The 16901-nt window shown below is 42.8% G+C and overlaps 1 protein-coding gene across 2 annotated transcripts; it reads right to left on the reverse strand.

The window, feature by feature from the left end:
* Positions 1 to 9624: 9624 nt before the first annotated feature.
* On the reverse strand, positions 9625 to 15415 carry LOC129592743 (protein spaetzle 4-like). 2 transcript variants are annotated; one of them, XM_055488855.1, is made up of 6 exons: positions 15018 to 15415; positions 11934 to 12352; positions 11361 to 11483; positions 10876 to 10984; positions 10278 to 10562; positions 9889 to 10207 (listed from the first exon to the last, which is right to left on the reverse strand). In XM_055488855.1, the coding sequence occupies exons 1-6, from the start codon at positions 15111 to 15113 to the stop codon at positions 10016 to 10018; spliced, it is 1224 nt and encodes a 407-aa protein (XP_055344830.1). In that variant the 5' UTR covers positions 15114 to 15415; the 3' UTR covers positions 9889 to 10015. The 2 variants fall into 2 exon arrangements, with proteins under 2 accessions (XP_055344829.1, XP_055344830.1); XM_055488854.1 differs by having other exon boundaries at positions 9625 to 10562.
* Between the last annotated feature and the right edge of the window lie 1486 nt (positions 15416 to 16901).

A 16901-nucleotide genomic window follows, 5' to 3' on the forward strand; every position in this document is an offset into this window, starting at 1 on the left:
CAATTCACTTGCGAGTGTTCAACGTATGTTATTGTTGCGCAGATTTGGAAAGTGATACACTGCAACCTGAGCCCGACATCCGAATCGGTCAGCTGACGCCTTCGCTCTTGAGCGAACTTTTGGCTTATCTGGATCTGCAATCACAGGCGACGGCAAAATGGTAAGCGCTGGTTTAGGTTATGACTAACTCTGTTCATCAACTTTTATTCGGTATCAGCCAGTGCGCATGTCAGATAAGCCTACTTCTATATAGATTTACGCTACTTAAAAGGGCCAAACTGAAATTTTGGGAAACACCCATAATCGTTAGACCATTGGCGATCTCGGGGATGCGCTAAGTGTACCTAAAACAGCCGCTACATTTTCTCTGACTCATTATCGGTAGACTTGAGCGTTGTCTTATAAACGTCCTGGATCGATGTTTTCCGGTAAGTTCACGCATACTCCGGGTGGCGAGACGGATCAGTTCCGCGGAGGCTGTTCCAAATGTCCCCCGAGTGGTTAGACTGCCAGACGATAGAAAAGGTATCCAAGACCAAAGCTTACTTTCGGCGCTTACTGTCTTAAGCCAGTTGCGCTGCCCTTCCGGCCGCAATCGAGCTAGCATATACGTGAGACACTGCCACAGCTCCCAACAAGTCTCATCCCAAACGATCACCTTACCATCGCGCACAGAGGTCAGGTTCACAGCGCGCTGCCGTTTGCTATCCTTGTCCGACAATCCAGACGGACTAGTTTTATTGATCGATTGCGGCTGTAAGGGTCTCATAGCAGTTGCGTGTATCGCCAGCGTATATAACAGTGACAGTGTTTGCAGTAAAACCCCATGTAACATGCACCATCAAATAAAGTTCACCACTTTATTAAGTGAACGCCGCTGGGAACCGGACTGTCCGGTAAACTGTGACACGGGAACAGTTTCCAAACCAGGAGCTTACCCGACCGTGATAGCATCAGATCAGCTTGCTCTTAGTAGTTCACGGAGAATGCATTGATTGTAAATGCAGCAGCTCTTAATCGTGTCATTGTTCCGCAGAGTGTGCGCTCTGTGGCAGCTGCTGCTAAGCAGTCTGCGCATGGCGGAACACATCAGCGTCAACGTGGACGCCTGCTGGCACCTGCAGGCAGACATCAGCAACTGCTTCAAACTGGCAACACTGCTCTCCCGCTCGATTAATTGCACCACGATTAGCCTAACCTTCTCGGGAATCTTCCTCCCGGTGTACGCGGTATTTATAGGAGAACTGCTGGAACTCATGGAGATCCGACTTCGGATAATCGTCTTCAAAGGCCAGATCGTCTGTCAGCCGGAGAGCTTAGCGGGACCAAAGGAGCACCGACTGAAGCACGCGGCCATCAGGGTGCCAACCGAGTGCAAGCACCACTGCGAACGCGTGGCGTTGTATAACTGGACAGTGTCCGAACTGTTCGGCTTGGCAATGTATGAATTGTTTAGAGGGGGTCTAAAATTTAAAGGTGTCCTTCGCTGCCTGCCAGTAAAAGAGCTGGAGTTTATGAAAGACCTCTCGTGGGAATCGCACAAACTGGCCGTCGACAAGCTGGAGGTCCGCATTCCGCGGGTCCTTTTCAGATGCAGCGACGGCCGCATGCACATGGCCAGCCACTTCATGCATGCTGTCAACGACAACTTCCCACCAGTCACGGCGGAGATGCTAGCAAAGGTCACGGCTGTGTACGCCCGCTGGGTACAGACTCTAGCGTATCCAGATGAGTGGCAGACCATCCGCAACTATCTTTTCGTGTACGTAGTGTTTGACCAGTGCATACCACCATCGGTCTAAATTGCATACCGATCTGTTTCTTCGTAAAATGAAATCTCCCCATGATTTGTAGGTTCAGCGGCTTCAATGCCGACGGCAGCCCGCGAATGTGGGAAGAAGTTAACTTGCGGCTTCTGGATGTATACACATTGAGCAAAATGGCTATCTATGGAATTAACGAAGTGTTCGCTGTGTGAGACTCAGAAGGACCACTGCGCTTCTCTCTCGGTTACCTAAATTTGTTGACGTATTCAACGTATTCAAATTAAATCTTACCATGGTCAGCGCGGAATACTTTGATCGCGGCCAATGTTCACCTACAGAAGCACAGATATTATAACTCAACATAACAACAACTTTGTGGGAAAATATCGTATGCAGCCGCGGCAGTCACGCAGTTACGACGGCATATAGTGAGACCCCGCATTATTCATGTGAAACTCGGATTACCTTATTATGTTTTTTTTTCCTAGCTTTTGATTCTTTTGGTTTTCTCAAATTTTCCGACTTTTTTCTGACAACTGATCGATCACATGAAACCATTAATTTTATCAGCTTCAGAATGTTTTGACAATATTGACCTGCTGCAGAACGCTTCATGACATTTTTGCGATAATTTGTTTCTTGGGCGACAACATTTTACGGAGAATGAGCTGTGTCCCATGATTCCCATCCGCTAAGCCTGCAAACTCCAGATGCATCTGATTTTCGGCCTCAACAATCGCTATTAATTGCACGGTATTCTGTATTTGTCACGTTATGTACTCCCATCGAATAGCCCTTCAATCCTTGATGATAGGCGTCAGAGCACACACGTAGGAAGCCCAGCGCCCACAAACATCCGTGGCCTTTACCAGCACCCCTAGTGACCAACAGGAAGTTGTCGTTCAGAGCATGTACAATTATAATGAGCGTGGAAATACGCATTCTGCCTTTGGTGCACATCAGAAGCAGCCTCGGAAATATTTTGGTTTTCATATTCGTAATGAATGACGTGGGTTTTCGTTATCGTAACGAAAAGGAAAAATTCGCTTGAGTTTTCGTTTGCGTAATGAACAAAAACGTTTTAGTAACTTTTCGTATGCGCATTTTTAGAAAATAATTAAGAAAAGAAAACATCAATAAAACGCTTAATAAGAAAACATAAGAATAACCTGAATTTGCAACAAAATTTAAAATAGGATTCCAGACCATAATAATCTACTTGCGGTCTATGAGCGCGAGTTAGCGAAATCAGGAATTTATCGATTTGTAAACCAGCACTTTAACCTTTATTATTTGTGCAATAAGAATTCCGTAGTAATACCGTGAGTAATACCGTCGTACGGTATTACTCGCGGCAGGTGTGCACCATAAGAATAAAATTAGAATTCTAATATTTTGCAAATTCTTTCTTGCATAATTCTATAATTAATTGTTGGATGCCGGTACTACAGATATTTGTATCTACTGTACATGTCGGCATAACTGCAGTTATTACAAGCCGGCACAATTAAGCTACTTGTACCTAAACCCGACTGTATCGGTACTCGTAATCCCAATAATCAACTTTCACGTCTTCATCGCATGAAATGCACAAAGCAGCACCGGGGCATTAGGAAATTGCGTTTGCATCACGGCAATCTGAGTAAAATCCCGGTCGACGAAAACTGTTAGATAAAACGGTCTCCAGTTTTAAGCAGAGGCAAGTCCATTTTAAAGGAGTAAATTGTACAAAATGAAGAATTAACACGACTTTACATCAAACGCACTTGCACACTGTCACAATGCAGGCAGTTTTTATTGTAATAACACTACGGAGTAATCTGAGCTTTTGCCCAATTTACGACCGTAGCAGGCTTAAAAATCTTCATTTCGTATTTCACGAGTTTTGGAAAGAAAGTGAGGACAAAGCGATCTGCAAAATGCATACTGGCAGAGTGGCACTAGGGCACTCTTGCAGAATTTACTCTGCAATGCAATTTTCCAATGGGTTTTTGACGTGCGTCGATCTAGCCTTCCCACATGAATTTATTTATTTAAACTATACTATGGAGATGTGTTACTATTCTACACAAGCTTAGATTTTTCTGATTATCCTATTGTTAATAAGTGAGCAGCTTCCACTAATGCTGCACTAATAAATTGCAACAGTATGTACAATAGTATTATGCAGTCTATTTAATTTGTTTGGCCACGTCCTTTGAGCCTCAGCAGATCAAGTTAACTGTTTTATTATACCAGGGTAGTATAATACGTTTCTGCAAAAGATAAAATTTTTTGAATTTTGACCGTGCCCTGGTAAGATCTCCAGCGGCCGTTGTTAGAAATAACACAGGTATGTGATGAATTCGAAGAAGCTTCTGCTGTTTCTCAGTATCTGTACTACTGGGTCACTTCAGAAATTTGGTTGTATAGAAGTATTTCAAATAACATTACAAGCAGGCTCATGTTGTCAAAAACATTGCCAAAAATAAGTCAAAAATTTATTCACAAAACGATTAATCCAGATAGTCCGATTAGTTCGTTAGGCCTACGTTTCTAATTATACATAAAGAAGGAATGGCAAATGCGGAACTGCAATTTTGCAACAATGCGATACACAGGTTTGGTCGCATAATGACAGAAGTGCCTCTACAACATCCAGTCCATGGTCATAAGGAATAGGAGACGGTTCCACAATGCCCCTTGACGGACCGAACGTAAGGATGCAACGGACTTGATCCGTTGCCAGATCCATTTCCTTGGCAATACGGGCCACGTTGTACTGTCCGCCGAAGAAGTCATCATAAGCATTCAGTTGCAACTCGCCGTGATTGCTGACCACTACAAAAAAAGTGTCGTTGGATGATTGGGGGATATTTTCCGATGAAGAATTGCAACGAACTCTAAGTTGTTAGTAACTCTACAGTTATTACTCTGCAGAAAAAGCAGCAGCACCAATATTCTTAATTGATAATAATTTGTTGCACGTAAATTTATTCACTTACCGTAACATTTTACGATAATTATAAACTAACTGTCAAGTGTTATCTAAATCTAAATTTTGCCTAACATCTAAATCTAAATTTTGCCTAACAAAACATCATCGAAACTCTTTCCCGACGGGTTCTGCACAAATGCGTACACGACGGCAAGCTTTGACACATAAAATATTTAGGAAACTATATAGAAAACTATTTATAAAAGTAGGAAACATTTAATTACCTATTTGAAAAATATGTATCAAAATAGCCAGTAAAGCAAATGTACAGACAAGTTTAATTGCAACTGTTGGCACTAAAATCTTGTCACACAAGATATTGACCATTGATGGTTTCTGCTGATCTTTCACGACTCTAGAGTTCATGTGGGTATTTATAATATTGTTCGGATATGCTTTCAACAAATTTGTTTTCGTATTTCATTAACGATTGGATGTCAGCAAAATCTAGCCTCTAAGCTCAAATCAGTTGGGCGGTAATAAATCACTAACTCCTCATAATGCCGAACTCATATTTTTCAAAAAGGGCAAGAGCTGCGCTTGCCCTCTCGTCATTGAAGCGCTTCCCAACAAAATAACGACTTACCGCTGTTGCTATTCTCGGCGCTAATGTCGATGATTTTTTGAGAATCTGGGAGTGTTGCTGCAGTGTTCTCGTTCGTCAGTGAACCCACCGTGTTCTCATCCTGTAAATTCGAAATCGGCCAGTCACTTGCGGATCCTGATGAGCGTCGGCGTCGGGATGTGGAACGACGACTGGGCTTTGGTGGAGACGTCATCTGGAGCTGCGATCCATCGTCGTTCAGACTGCGCACCTGCCACAACTCCGCATCTTGACTGGCCTCCTTCAGTATCTTTTCCACAACCCAAGCACCGGCTTCGGTTTGTTTCTTTATCTCAGCATACGTACAACCACCTTCTCGGAGTCTCAACACAGTTTCGTGTAGGTGCCGGTATTTGTACTGGCCGCGCTCGCGAAAGGTCTTCCCGTTCTGTCGCAATAGCGTCTGAAATTGGTACCGGTTCAGGGTGAACTGGCGCATTATACCGGCGCCACTGTGGCCCTGCTCGAACAACTTCAGAATCTTCACCATTTGTTTCTTGCTGAGAGGCAGACTATCCCGCTTAGCGAAACTTCTGCCGGCCTGCTGTATCACACATTCCACGACGTTGTCATTCAGCTTGACCTTGCGTATAATCTCCGTTCGCGTACATCCTTGCTCGAACAGCTCCAGGATCAGCTTCCTTTGCTCATCGCTGACTGCATCTAATCCATCGTTGGCCAAATCGGCAGCTCGCAGTATCTTGTACACGGTAGTCAAGTCAACTTTTAACCGCTTGGCAATCTCCAACCGTGTGCACTGTTTCCCACGGTCTAAGCAGAGGATGTCTTGCTTCTGCTCATCGGTTAGCCGCTTCTTATGCACTCTCCCTTCTTTCTTAAGGAACCGCCCCAGTGCGCTGTGGTTAATGTCGGCTCGTTCGACAATTTCCTGACGTGTACAGCCGCGGTACAGTAACTTGAAAATCAACTTCTGTTTCTTTTCATCCATTTTTCCACTTTGAATTATGGTCACCCTAGCGCAAGCACAATCAGTGACTGTATAAGCGTAGACAATTCAGCTAACCTGTAACGGTAATAAGTACATATTATGAACATGCGCGTCAAAATCGATCTGACAAATGCAACTATTTTTTACACGAATCATAACATTTTAGCATATGCTAGACTACACAGAAACTATTTTTCACGGCAATTTTCAACCGACTTACGGACGATTTATAAACATGCAAACGCACCGATACTTGAAGTACCGGTCAGTATTCGGATTTATAAAGTCAGAAATACGCAGTAACCGCCATCTCCAGCCAAATGATCGACGAAATATGCGTGCTCAACCGAGAATTCAAGTGCTTACTGGAGTAGGATTAGCGCTCCTGCCACAACGACATTTTTAGTACATTTGATGTAAGCAAAGTTAGAAATTAGCTACTGCACCGGCACGCAACTTACCTGTTGAAGTCACGTCACGCAACAATTTAAAGTCCGCAGTCGAACCTCAAAAACCACAAGCAGCAGCAAGGGAATGACAGTCATTTCAAAACACTACACCGGTTAAACTGGATTGCTGGACGTTTACCGAAACAGTGAATTTACTCGCGAACTTTTGCAAAAAAACTTTGAGTAAAAATTTTTTGATTGCGGATATTCGGTCGATTGTTTCAGAACAACACCTTCGGTTATGAAAAGGATCCACGACATCCGTGTTGCCTAGAACCTCAAGTGTCGCTTTCGGATATGTGACTGTTAATTTGATCAGCGGTGCAGATCGGTTGCGATAATTTTACAAAATCCGCATTCCTGTTATGGCCCAATGCCGCACAACCATTGTCTGCAGTATTTATTGCAACTACTGTAACTTAGGTAGCTGCTAAATAAGACAGCAACCTTGAACCGGTGTTGCGGTGTTGCGTGTTCCAGAGCGCATCCACGTTCTCCTGCACCATTGTCGGCGTCGATTGTTAAATAGCGATGGCGCTTAGAGTATTTCGTTGGCAGCTTCTGAAGAACTGCGGAACCCAGTTATCGACTGCTTCCAAATCGAGGATGACCGTTAGCGGTTAAACGTCAAACTGCGTGGACTGCGTGAAACTGCGTGAAATGCGATGAGCCTTTAGAGGGTTATTTTAATGACGTGATGACATAGAGGCAGTTTATCGGAACTGACTACTTGCTACTTGCTACCATTTTTGCAGGCGCGGTCTCCCGTAGCCGTTTTGGTAGCAAGTAGTTCCACAAAATGAGTTTATGCTGGCTGACTACTGCTACGTAGCTGGCTATGTAGCACCGACTACGTAGCGCAAATGTCTGCATAAACAGACGATGCTATTGGTAGTCGTGACTAGATTGCTAGCTCGTAAGGACAATGGTTAAGCAATGTAGTAACCTCTTGAGGTTGCTAATCCATATACCAACTTCGCAGATAATGCGGAAAAATTCGATACAGTACACAATAACCATTAAAAAGTTTGAAACCAAGTTAGAATTAACAGACACGATCATGTATTGAAACTTTTTACATTTAAAATTCAATTTTTTTCACTTTTAAATTAAATTTGAAAGTTAAACTGTATTTTTTTTGAAATTCAAATTCAAATTGGAACTTTAATTTTTTTTAAAAATTTGACTTACAACTAAACTTGAAATTTTTTTTTAAATTTTCAAAGATTTCAATTTAGATTTTGAAGATGAAATCTTGAAACAAATCAAATAAATAAAAAATGTTTCACATGTACGATAAATTAAAAACTTAAAAGCGGATTAAAATAATTTCCAGAAAATAGCAATATTACGAGTACGCCTAATATCGGCTTGCCATAATGTATTTAATGTCGGCTTGCCATATACCTAATGTCGGCTTGCCATAAGCTTAATATCGGCTTGCCATAGTCAAGTAACCCGCCACCATAAGAGGTTGTCCGCTGCCGTAGCGGTGGGCGGGCACTGCTGTTGCTACCTGCCGTTACTGTGGGCGGTTGCCTTCTACGGTCACACCGGGCGGGTGCCGTCTAGTCGTAGCAAGTAGTGTTGGGTAGTAAAAGTCCTTGCCAATATACTTATTTTTACTATCTGCTTTGGAAAGTTTACTTATTTTTACTTACTATTCAAAATTTTTTCGGGACTTTTACTTACTTTTACTTTTTATTTCAATTTTCGCAGGGACATTTACTTACTAAATTAAAGTAAATTTACTAAATAAATGTAATTTAGCATTGACAGTTTCGAATTTCGCTAGTTTCAGAGCGCAACAGACTACTGAAAATAATGCAGATAAATTTCTTATGCATTAATCGAGCTATACAGGTGCATACTGAAAAGTAAATACTGCTGCTTTTGAGGACGGCAGGCTGGCAGCCGACTACTGCGCACACCCACTTTACCTGCGAGTGGCGGCGGCTGACACGCCAATTTTCCGTAACGTTGATAAAACAGAATTAGTAAATAATTTAGTAATTGATTTTTATTTATTCAACACTGAACCTTAATATTTACTTACTTTTTACTATTCCGGCAGCACATTTACTTACTTTTACTAACTTTGTTTCCAAAACCTTACTATTTACTAGACTTTTAATATTAGGCGGACTTTTACTAAGTAAAAGGCCGTTATTTAATTTTATTTAGTAGCACAACACTAGTAGCAAGCCGCTGTGAACTGGCTACTTTCTTGCTATCATCTAGAAGGGTAGCAAGCTGGCGACGAGTTTATGCGGCCAGACTAGCATTTGTGCATCGGGGGAGGGGATAGCACGTAGCCACAAAGTTGTAGCAACCGCTATAAGCTCCCTCATAGTGCGATAAAATCGGAAACCAGAAATCCGTGGTATTGGTCGATCCGTTAAATCTTTCTTTAACAGAAAAAATTCATTTTCAAGTTCAGTTTTACAGCCATAAATGATTGGTTGTACAGCTGGTCGCTCATTGCAGGCTTTTCCAAATTTCTGCCTGTAACACATGCTTTTCACCAATTTACAACATTTTCCAGCGTAGCGACAGCGTTTTCTACTGTAAGCGCACGTTGGTAAAATTTCAGATAACTGCGTTGACGAAATCTTGATCCGCAAAACGAGACAAAGATTAACAGGTGTTCACTGTTCACATTAAGAGATATTAGAAGAATTTCAAGTAAAAACATAAAATTACAGTATATTATTCTCCAGCAGAGCCACAGCAAGAAATTTCGCCACCATTTTTTCCACACTGCCATTTTTGCTTTTTGTTCTTTTTTTCAGAGCCATAGCTTTTTGTTGCAAAAGAATAATTCAGTTTCAGTAAACTGTGACGATAAAATATCCTTTTTCCGATTTATGGTGTATCACTGGCCATTTTTTATACTGTTGTTATGTGATAATGACCTTTCCGCCGCTGCAGTATCGTTGTGTGTAATCGCAGAAAACAGACAGGTAAAATGTCCACAGAACTCCCTTAATTAAAAACAATAAATTTGAAACCAGATTACTCCATCCCAGAAAAACTTACTTGCTGATTAATAATAGCTGTGAAAATAACTGTCGAAAATTCAAAATAACTATACAAGAAACGCGTTGAAATTAGAATCGAAGGGAAAAAATTAAATTCGAGGAACACGATTCTTGCGCAGCGCCGGGTGGACGGATTTCCACAGTTCCAGGTAAGTATCTCTGCCGGACGCGATGGCGTTGTCGGCGCCCTCGGAGGTAGTCGAGGCCAGGGGCGCCGCCGTGGAATTCCTCAGACCACCCGGATCCGCGGTGGCCAGGGGAAGGGAAGCAGGGGCCGCAGTCGGCGGTACAGTGGCGGCCACCCGCCGTCGGTAGTGGGTGGCGTTGCTGTAACTGTACGGTTTACCCAGAGCGGCGATGTAGTCGGTGCGGTTGTATCCCGGATACGGGAACTTGAGGACGCCGGCAGCGTAAACCGGGGCTGGCGAGGTCAGGGTTAGATTTAGTGCGGCGTCGGTGGTGGTTTTAGTGGTGGGGGGAATGCTTGTTACCTTTGCGGTTGAGGGGGTCGCGGTGGTCGTCACCGTGTTAGGGATGGGGGTGGTGGTCGCGGTGACGGTGGCCAGTGGGGTGGTGGTGGGGTCCGTCTCGTTGTCGTAGTCAAAGTCCGCCTCCGTGGTGTTGTTGGAGGCAGAGAGAGCGGTGGTGGCTGAAGGGGCGGGGCTGGTAAGGGTGCCCATTTTGGGGAGGGGCAGGTCTAAATGGGATTCCTCTTTGCTGGAGGGGTCCACTTCGTAGCAGTGGCAGGCGCAGCACGATGGGAACTGGAACCAGTCCTGTTCGCAATGGCAGGTTAATTTAAGTGGAAATAAATAAATCATCGCAAATCACATGCTACTCTTGTTCGGCTAATAGTGTCATGTTTACTGGAAATAAACATTATGAAAACTTTATTGAAAAGGAATAACTAATGTTATCAAAAAGTAGTAAGAATGTAGTATAATACAGAAGACAACATACATAATATAGGAATAAATATGAAATTAATATTAATTCAACATTTTATTTAAAAATGTATTCAGGAAATCAAATACTGTATTGTCTGGAATTAAATCATGGAACGGTGCTGAAATAAAATTCAAGAATTACCATAAAAATGCCGCGGCATTCGTTCCTTGGGTCAAACGCGAGGAGCCGATACCACGAGTATTTCTGCTCACACCGACAACCGTCACGGCAGCGCCCGGAAGTGCCGGGTCTAAACAAGAAAAATAATTGTCATAACAGTCGCTTGCTTATTTTCGCTAACTCATACAGTATTCAATAAACAGACAGGTTGCGCTATATATGGCATTCCAAAAGGTCCAAGAAAGGAAAATATAAAATACATTTGGAAAAGCCGTTATAACATGTTTTTACCACCGGCGTGCCATTGAACACAATTGAATAATACAGTGCCGGTAGGTGGCAAGGTACTAACATGTTAGGTTTACTCACTATTATTTAATATTATTATCGAACAACAGTAGCCAAACTCCATTTGGGAGACTTTTAAGGCTATTGGAAAATATTTTTGAACACTGATAAAGATGTACTAACCATAAGGTTGTCGGATTAACGTGAATGGTACGTACTTGCAGACTTCCTGTTGCACAGCTTGTTCAAAGGGATGGAAATTAACAATAGCCAGAGTAGTTCCGGCGCTGTTGTTCGCCCAGAACGGCGTCACCACAAACTGCTCCGACGGACATGCGTTCCTGTAACCCAAATTTTCATAACAAAAAATACCGGAATTTTATCACAAATATGTAATTTGCAACATAAAACTGCTGTTGCAGAAAAAATTAGCTACACGCATTCCAGCTAAATGAAAAAATATTCAAGAATTTAATATCTATATAAACAAAGTTATTATTTTTACTATGTAAGAGCTCCTGTTATGGGGAAAATTATTTGACTGGATGCCCTCATTACAAACTGACAAGAATCTTCTAAGTGATTTGTGCAAAACGGGCCGTGCTATTAGTTTTCTTGTAAGGAAAAATACTACCGTTAAACATTTTTTTGTGAATGCTTTCATTACAAATGCTTATCTCGATTGCTTTATTTACTGTATATCTCAAATGCTGTATGCTTTATCTCCAATGCTTTATTTAACTGTAAATTGCGAACCCATGTGTCGAAAGGAAAAAAACGAAAGCACCTACACGAAGCCGACATCGGGCTTATCCTGCTCGCGTCCCTGCCGGCTCATGGGGCCTTGCGCACGCAGCCGCGCGTGCTTGCCGGCATCACGCTCGCACGTGTCGCCGTACATGCGCTTGAGCATGGCCTTGTTGTCCTCGATGTAGCTGTTCATGGCGAACCAGGGGTAGGATTTGCCGGGCAGGGTGCAGGGCTTGTCCGGCCGGCTGAGATCGCAGGGAATGTCGTGGAGATCAAAGTCCGGCCGGATGCGCGGGATATAGTTCGAACCGGCCGAGGACGGCAGGCCCAGCATGTCGGCCTGGGCTAGTTGTAGCAGAAAACCGCCAGTGCTGACGACGAAGATCAAGTGCAGGATCGTCCGGCTGAGCGGTGCCCGTCGAACGCTACCTACCGGCAAGAACGTCGTCTTTTGTCTAACCTGTGAAAATAAAGAATAAATTAGGAATTAGCATCCTAATGACAATTTATCACCCTTAACGCGTTACGTTATTACTTCATCCTTTTCATATGGAGTACGTTGTCAATAATATGTCATTTTTATGTGTAAAGTTGGCAGCGTAGTTTTATACATTTACTCATAATTATCTTTTTTTTGCTTATTTTTGTCCGAATTATTCTGCTTTTATTTCTTTTTCACTATGGATAATTCGAACGACTGTGGAGAGATAGCGACGCGCAGGGTCTTTTTTGGGACTTTTTATTGCATGTTTTATCGCGGCTGACTTCCCGCCAGCAAGCAAAAACCTTTAACTGAGAGCAGAATCATTTTCTGTAGTCTCAAAGAATTCCACAACATTGCAGCAAGTTTTTACTGATTTTAGTTCGTTTGGCGAATACAGTACGTAAGCAAGCCAGATTCATATTCCCACGCAATGTTACCATGGGATTTTTTTCCTCTGGAAAACTGATATCACGTGTATAAGAGAGGCAGAAAATGAGCACGAATAAGTGCGTACGTACAAAAGTGAAATATGCCAATTACAGAGCCGGTTGCCAAATGGTCAACAGGTGAAACTGAATAACCATTAAAAACGAATGCTGTATAATGTTTTTGTCCGTATTGCTTGCTACGGTACACAGTGCACCAGTAATTTGAGTGACCCAGATTATCACGCCTGGGCCACGCAGCCGAATACAATCGACGTCAGCAATACATAAACAGCTCGGTTATTAATATTATTACTCCGCACCGGCATTTACCAGCCGCGGAGTTTATCAAGCAAAAAAAGAAAGTTTACCGAGACGGCAACCAAGTGTTAGCTCACCGGCTGCAGCGACCAGTGAGTGGTCAGCCGTGGTAATGCAGTTGCAGAGAGAAGAAAGCAGACAGAATACACCGAAAGGGGTCACAGCACGGCGAAGCGGATGTGCGCGGCTGTCGCTCACTGATGGATGGATGGAGGCGATTGCGCCATCGCGGTTGCATAACCACGGCGTACGCCGCATCACTCGAAAAACTGTGGTGCCAGGCACACCGGCAAAATAATAGTAAAACATAATATTATGCATAACTGAGCCCACTAAAACTGAAAGTATTAGCTGTTAGAATTATGGCGCAATGTTGGTCTATATCACGATAAAATTTCCGGGCCAACACGTGGGTATTTGTTTACTTAACAGGTTTCGGACTAATTAATTTCCCGCTGTTGCCAGTAAGTACAAAATTATTTTCGGGCATTTTTCATTCTGTCGAAACATGGACGGCCATAGCTGCAGCATCAATTTTGTCATTGCACAATATTGATTTATTGCAGGAATACTCTTTTTCATAGTAAATATTTTTTTGAAATTTTTAATTTTTCCTGCAAAAACAGATTACTAGAGATAGGGCAAAGCGCTTTAAGGAGGCTTAATCAAATGTTTTCTGCTGAAACATATATCTGGCTGGTATCAAAATAGCTTTAGGGTTACTAAAAAGTTAAGTTAAAGCGTTAAGACATCCGCCAGCATGATAAATAAATTTTAGTTAATATACGGTCATCGCTGTAATATGACAATAAACGGCTCCTGGATAAATATGTAAACCACAACTACGAACTACTAGCACCTAAAGAATCTTTTCCGTATGTTTTTTTCTGATTATGACAGGCTGCAAAACCGTTCTACCGTTATTACTTTCTCAGAGAAATCAGTTAGAAATTCACGCTTGCAAGCACAGCGAAAAATTTTGGGTTTTAAGATGAATTGAGGAAATGCTATTAATAATGGTTGCATATTTTGATTGTCGGCATCGGACGAGGAAGGCGCGTCGAGTGTGGCGTTACTGCGGCATTTGTTGACGATTAGCTAATCAATTATGCATGCGGACAGCGGAGAGGCTAGGTTAATCGGTCTAATCCGAACCGTCCGTGCACCTTGACCGGTAATCACCGATACATCCAGAAGTACCGTAATACTGCAATGATGCATCGAACGGCAGACATCTTTAAGTGCGCCACGTGGGCATCGGCAAATCGGGAGTTCGTCGCACAATTTGCAGAATTATTCAGTGAATAAATCAATTCCAACATCCGGGAAAAGTTGTCTATCTCAAGTGAAACTCATCAACAAAATCATGGCCGATAAATTAATGAAAAGGAAAATAACGGCGCGCGGTGATGTATTCGCATATTGGGAGCACCGAAATGGGTTAGCAGGATGCGACTGCGCAAAATGATTTGTCAAAGGCTCATTTTCGCTTGCTGACTTGAATGACTACAGCGCTGACGATTTTATTAACTTTAACAAAAATCAATAATTATCGCCGTTTTTTACACCTCTATGCAAATTTCTGACAAACATCAACAGTCGTAAATCTCGAAAATACGTGTTTCTTGCTTGCAGAAGTTTTTGGAAGTTTATGATCCCTTAGTAGTTTTTGAAAAGTTACGCAGAGATTTTATTAAGTTATACAAATGAACATTGACTGAACGTCAGATCGCGCAGTACAATACATTACCGTACTTAAGCAGATAATACAGAAAATGATATCAACATTAAGATGATGTATCATTATGGTCTAGCAACATCCGCTTATTTAAGAACGCTATATTAGAAAATTCCGATAACACTGCTAGAAGAAAGGATTCAGATTTTTTGCTTACCGTTGTGTAAGTAAAGTCCATAACGAACATGTTAGTCAAACAAACAATCCCGACATCCAAACAAAACCCAGCGAACTCCGCATGGCACAAACACATATATACAATTATTACGGCGAACAGAGATCCTGTACAGGGTTAGGCTACATGGCCGTTGCTTGCATTAACTCCAGCGGATGAAAAATTAGCCCAGGAATCCGATTAGGCAATTAACGCTGACGCTAATCCGCCACGCTGACCACTGCCCAACCCGGATGTGGCTATGTTGTGCCTTCTCTGGTGGCTCCTGAAAAAGACTGGTTGGGAAAGATGGTCTCACCACAGGCACACGGCGGACGAAATCGCTAAGAAACTGCTTGTACAGTGAACGTCGGATGAATACTGTACTACGATGACTGTACTCGGTGTGCGTGAGACCGCGACCTACATATGATCGGCATTACGCGACGGTTCTATTGTTGATTCAGTTTTTATGGTCAGCAACGGAGTGGGTATTTGTATGTGTGCATACAATACACGCAACGATGCCATGTACACTAATCACCGGCTCCCCAGCTTCACAACAGACTTATGTACTTAACAAGTAAGTTTCATGTACACATACAACAGACAAGTTGTGTCTGTACATTGAACTGACCCTTTTTACCTGCAGCAACATACGACATATACCTATAAGCAATCTTATGTTTGCTGTGGCACTGAATGGCGGCACACAACTGTAAATAGAACACAAATTAAATTAAGAGAACACAGAAGCCGGTAGCAGCCAAATACAAGCTGTTGAATTACAGGAGCGCCGTAAATTAGGAAAGTTAAATAAAGCGGACATATTATGGAGCAGCTGCCAGCTACTACGATATTACAGTCACAATACGCCCCGTCAGGAGGGAAATCGCCGGCGGTCAAGATGCCTCTCCGGCCGCGAAAGCATGCTGAAGAAACCGATCACATCATGAGATTCATGAGATTCCATGTTCGGTCGGCCATAATGTTTTGTAATGTTTTTACATGTGATGTTTAAAACGCAGCTGATAACCAAAACAATAAAAACAACAAAGTCGGTCCATCGATGGCCTTCCAGTAAATTTCCTTAACAAAATACGCCTGCTGTGTACACATACACCTACATATCCTAATTTCTGATCTGTACTGCCACGAATTGGATACACCAGAGCCGGCCAACCAGAAAACACTGGCCGGGGCCCTTTAGGCGAACCAGTGACCAAGGTACCGGCACTGTCCAGTGTATGGGGCCCTTTACGTGAGCGTGTGACCGAGCAACCGGTACTGTCCAGCGAATGTAGCCGGGTAGGCAAACAAGCTAGCTGGTGACTGAGCTACCGGTACTGTCCATTGCACAAATGCCGTCAGGTGAAGGAGTGGCCGAGCTGACGGTACTGTCCATTGTACGGAGACCTTTTGGTGAACGGGAGACCAAGCTGGCACTACCGTTCAATGCACAGATCCCATCAAATGTACAAATGACCGAGCTTCCACTCCCCAGATTCATCAGGTTGAGGTCCACAGAATCATGAATTCAGTTGTGAGAACTTATGGTGATTTAAGAGAATCATGAACTGATTAAAAAATTATATAAGATTAAATTCCGTGTTCCACATAAAATCCGTTTTTTTGCATTTAGTACGATGTACCGATTATTTTTCGACGAAATATGTTGTTCTAATAAATATTCATTGAAAACTAAAGTGGCCGTTGACCACAAGAAACGTGGAGGCAAAAGCAGGGCTGTTTCTTGTACTGCAGTATCTTGGCGCACCATATCACGAGGCCAGGGTCGAAAACAGGGAAGGAAAATGAAAGGGAGAGATTTTCATTGGTCAAAAAGAGGGAGGGAATTTGCTTGGTCAAAACGAGAACTTGAGAAGT

Source organism: Paramacrobiotus metropolitanus, unplaced genomic scaffold, assembly GCF_019649055.1.
Source record: "Paramacrobiotus metropolitanus isolate TYO unplaced genomic scaffold, Prichtersi_v1.0 Parri_scaffold0000055, whole genome shotgun sequence".
Taxonomy (NCBI): Eukaryota; Metazoa; Tardigrada; class Eutardigrada; order Parachela; family Macrobiotidae; genus Paramacrobiotus; species Paramacrobiotus metropolitanus.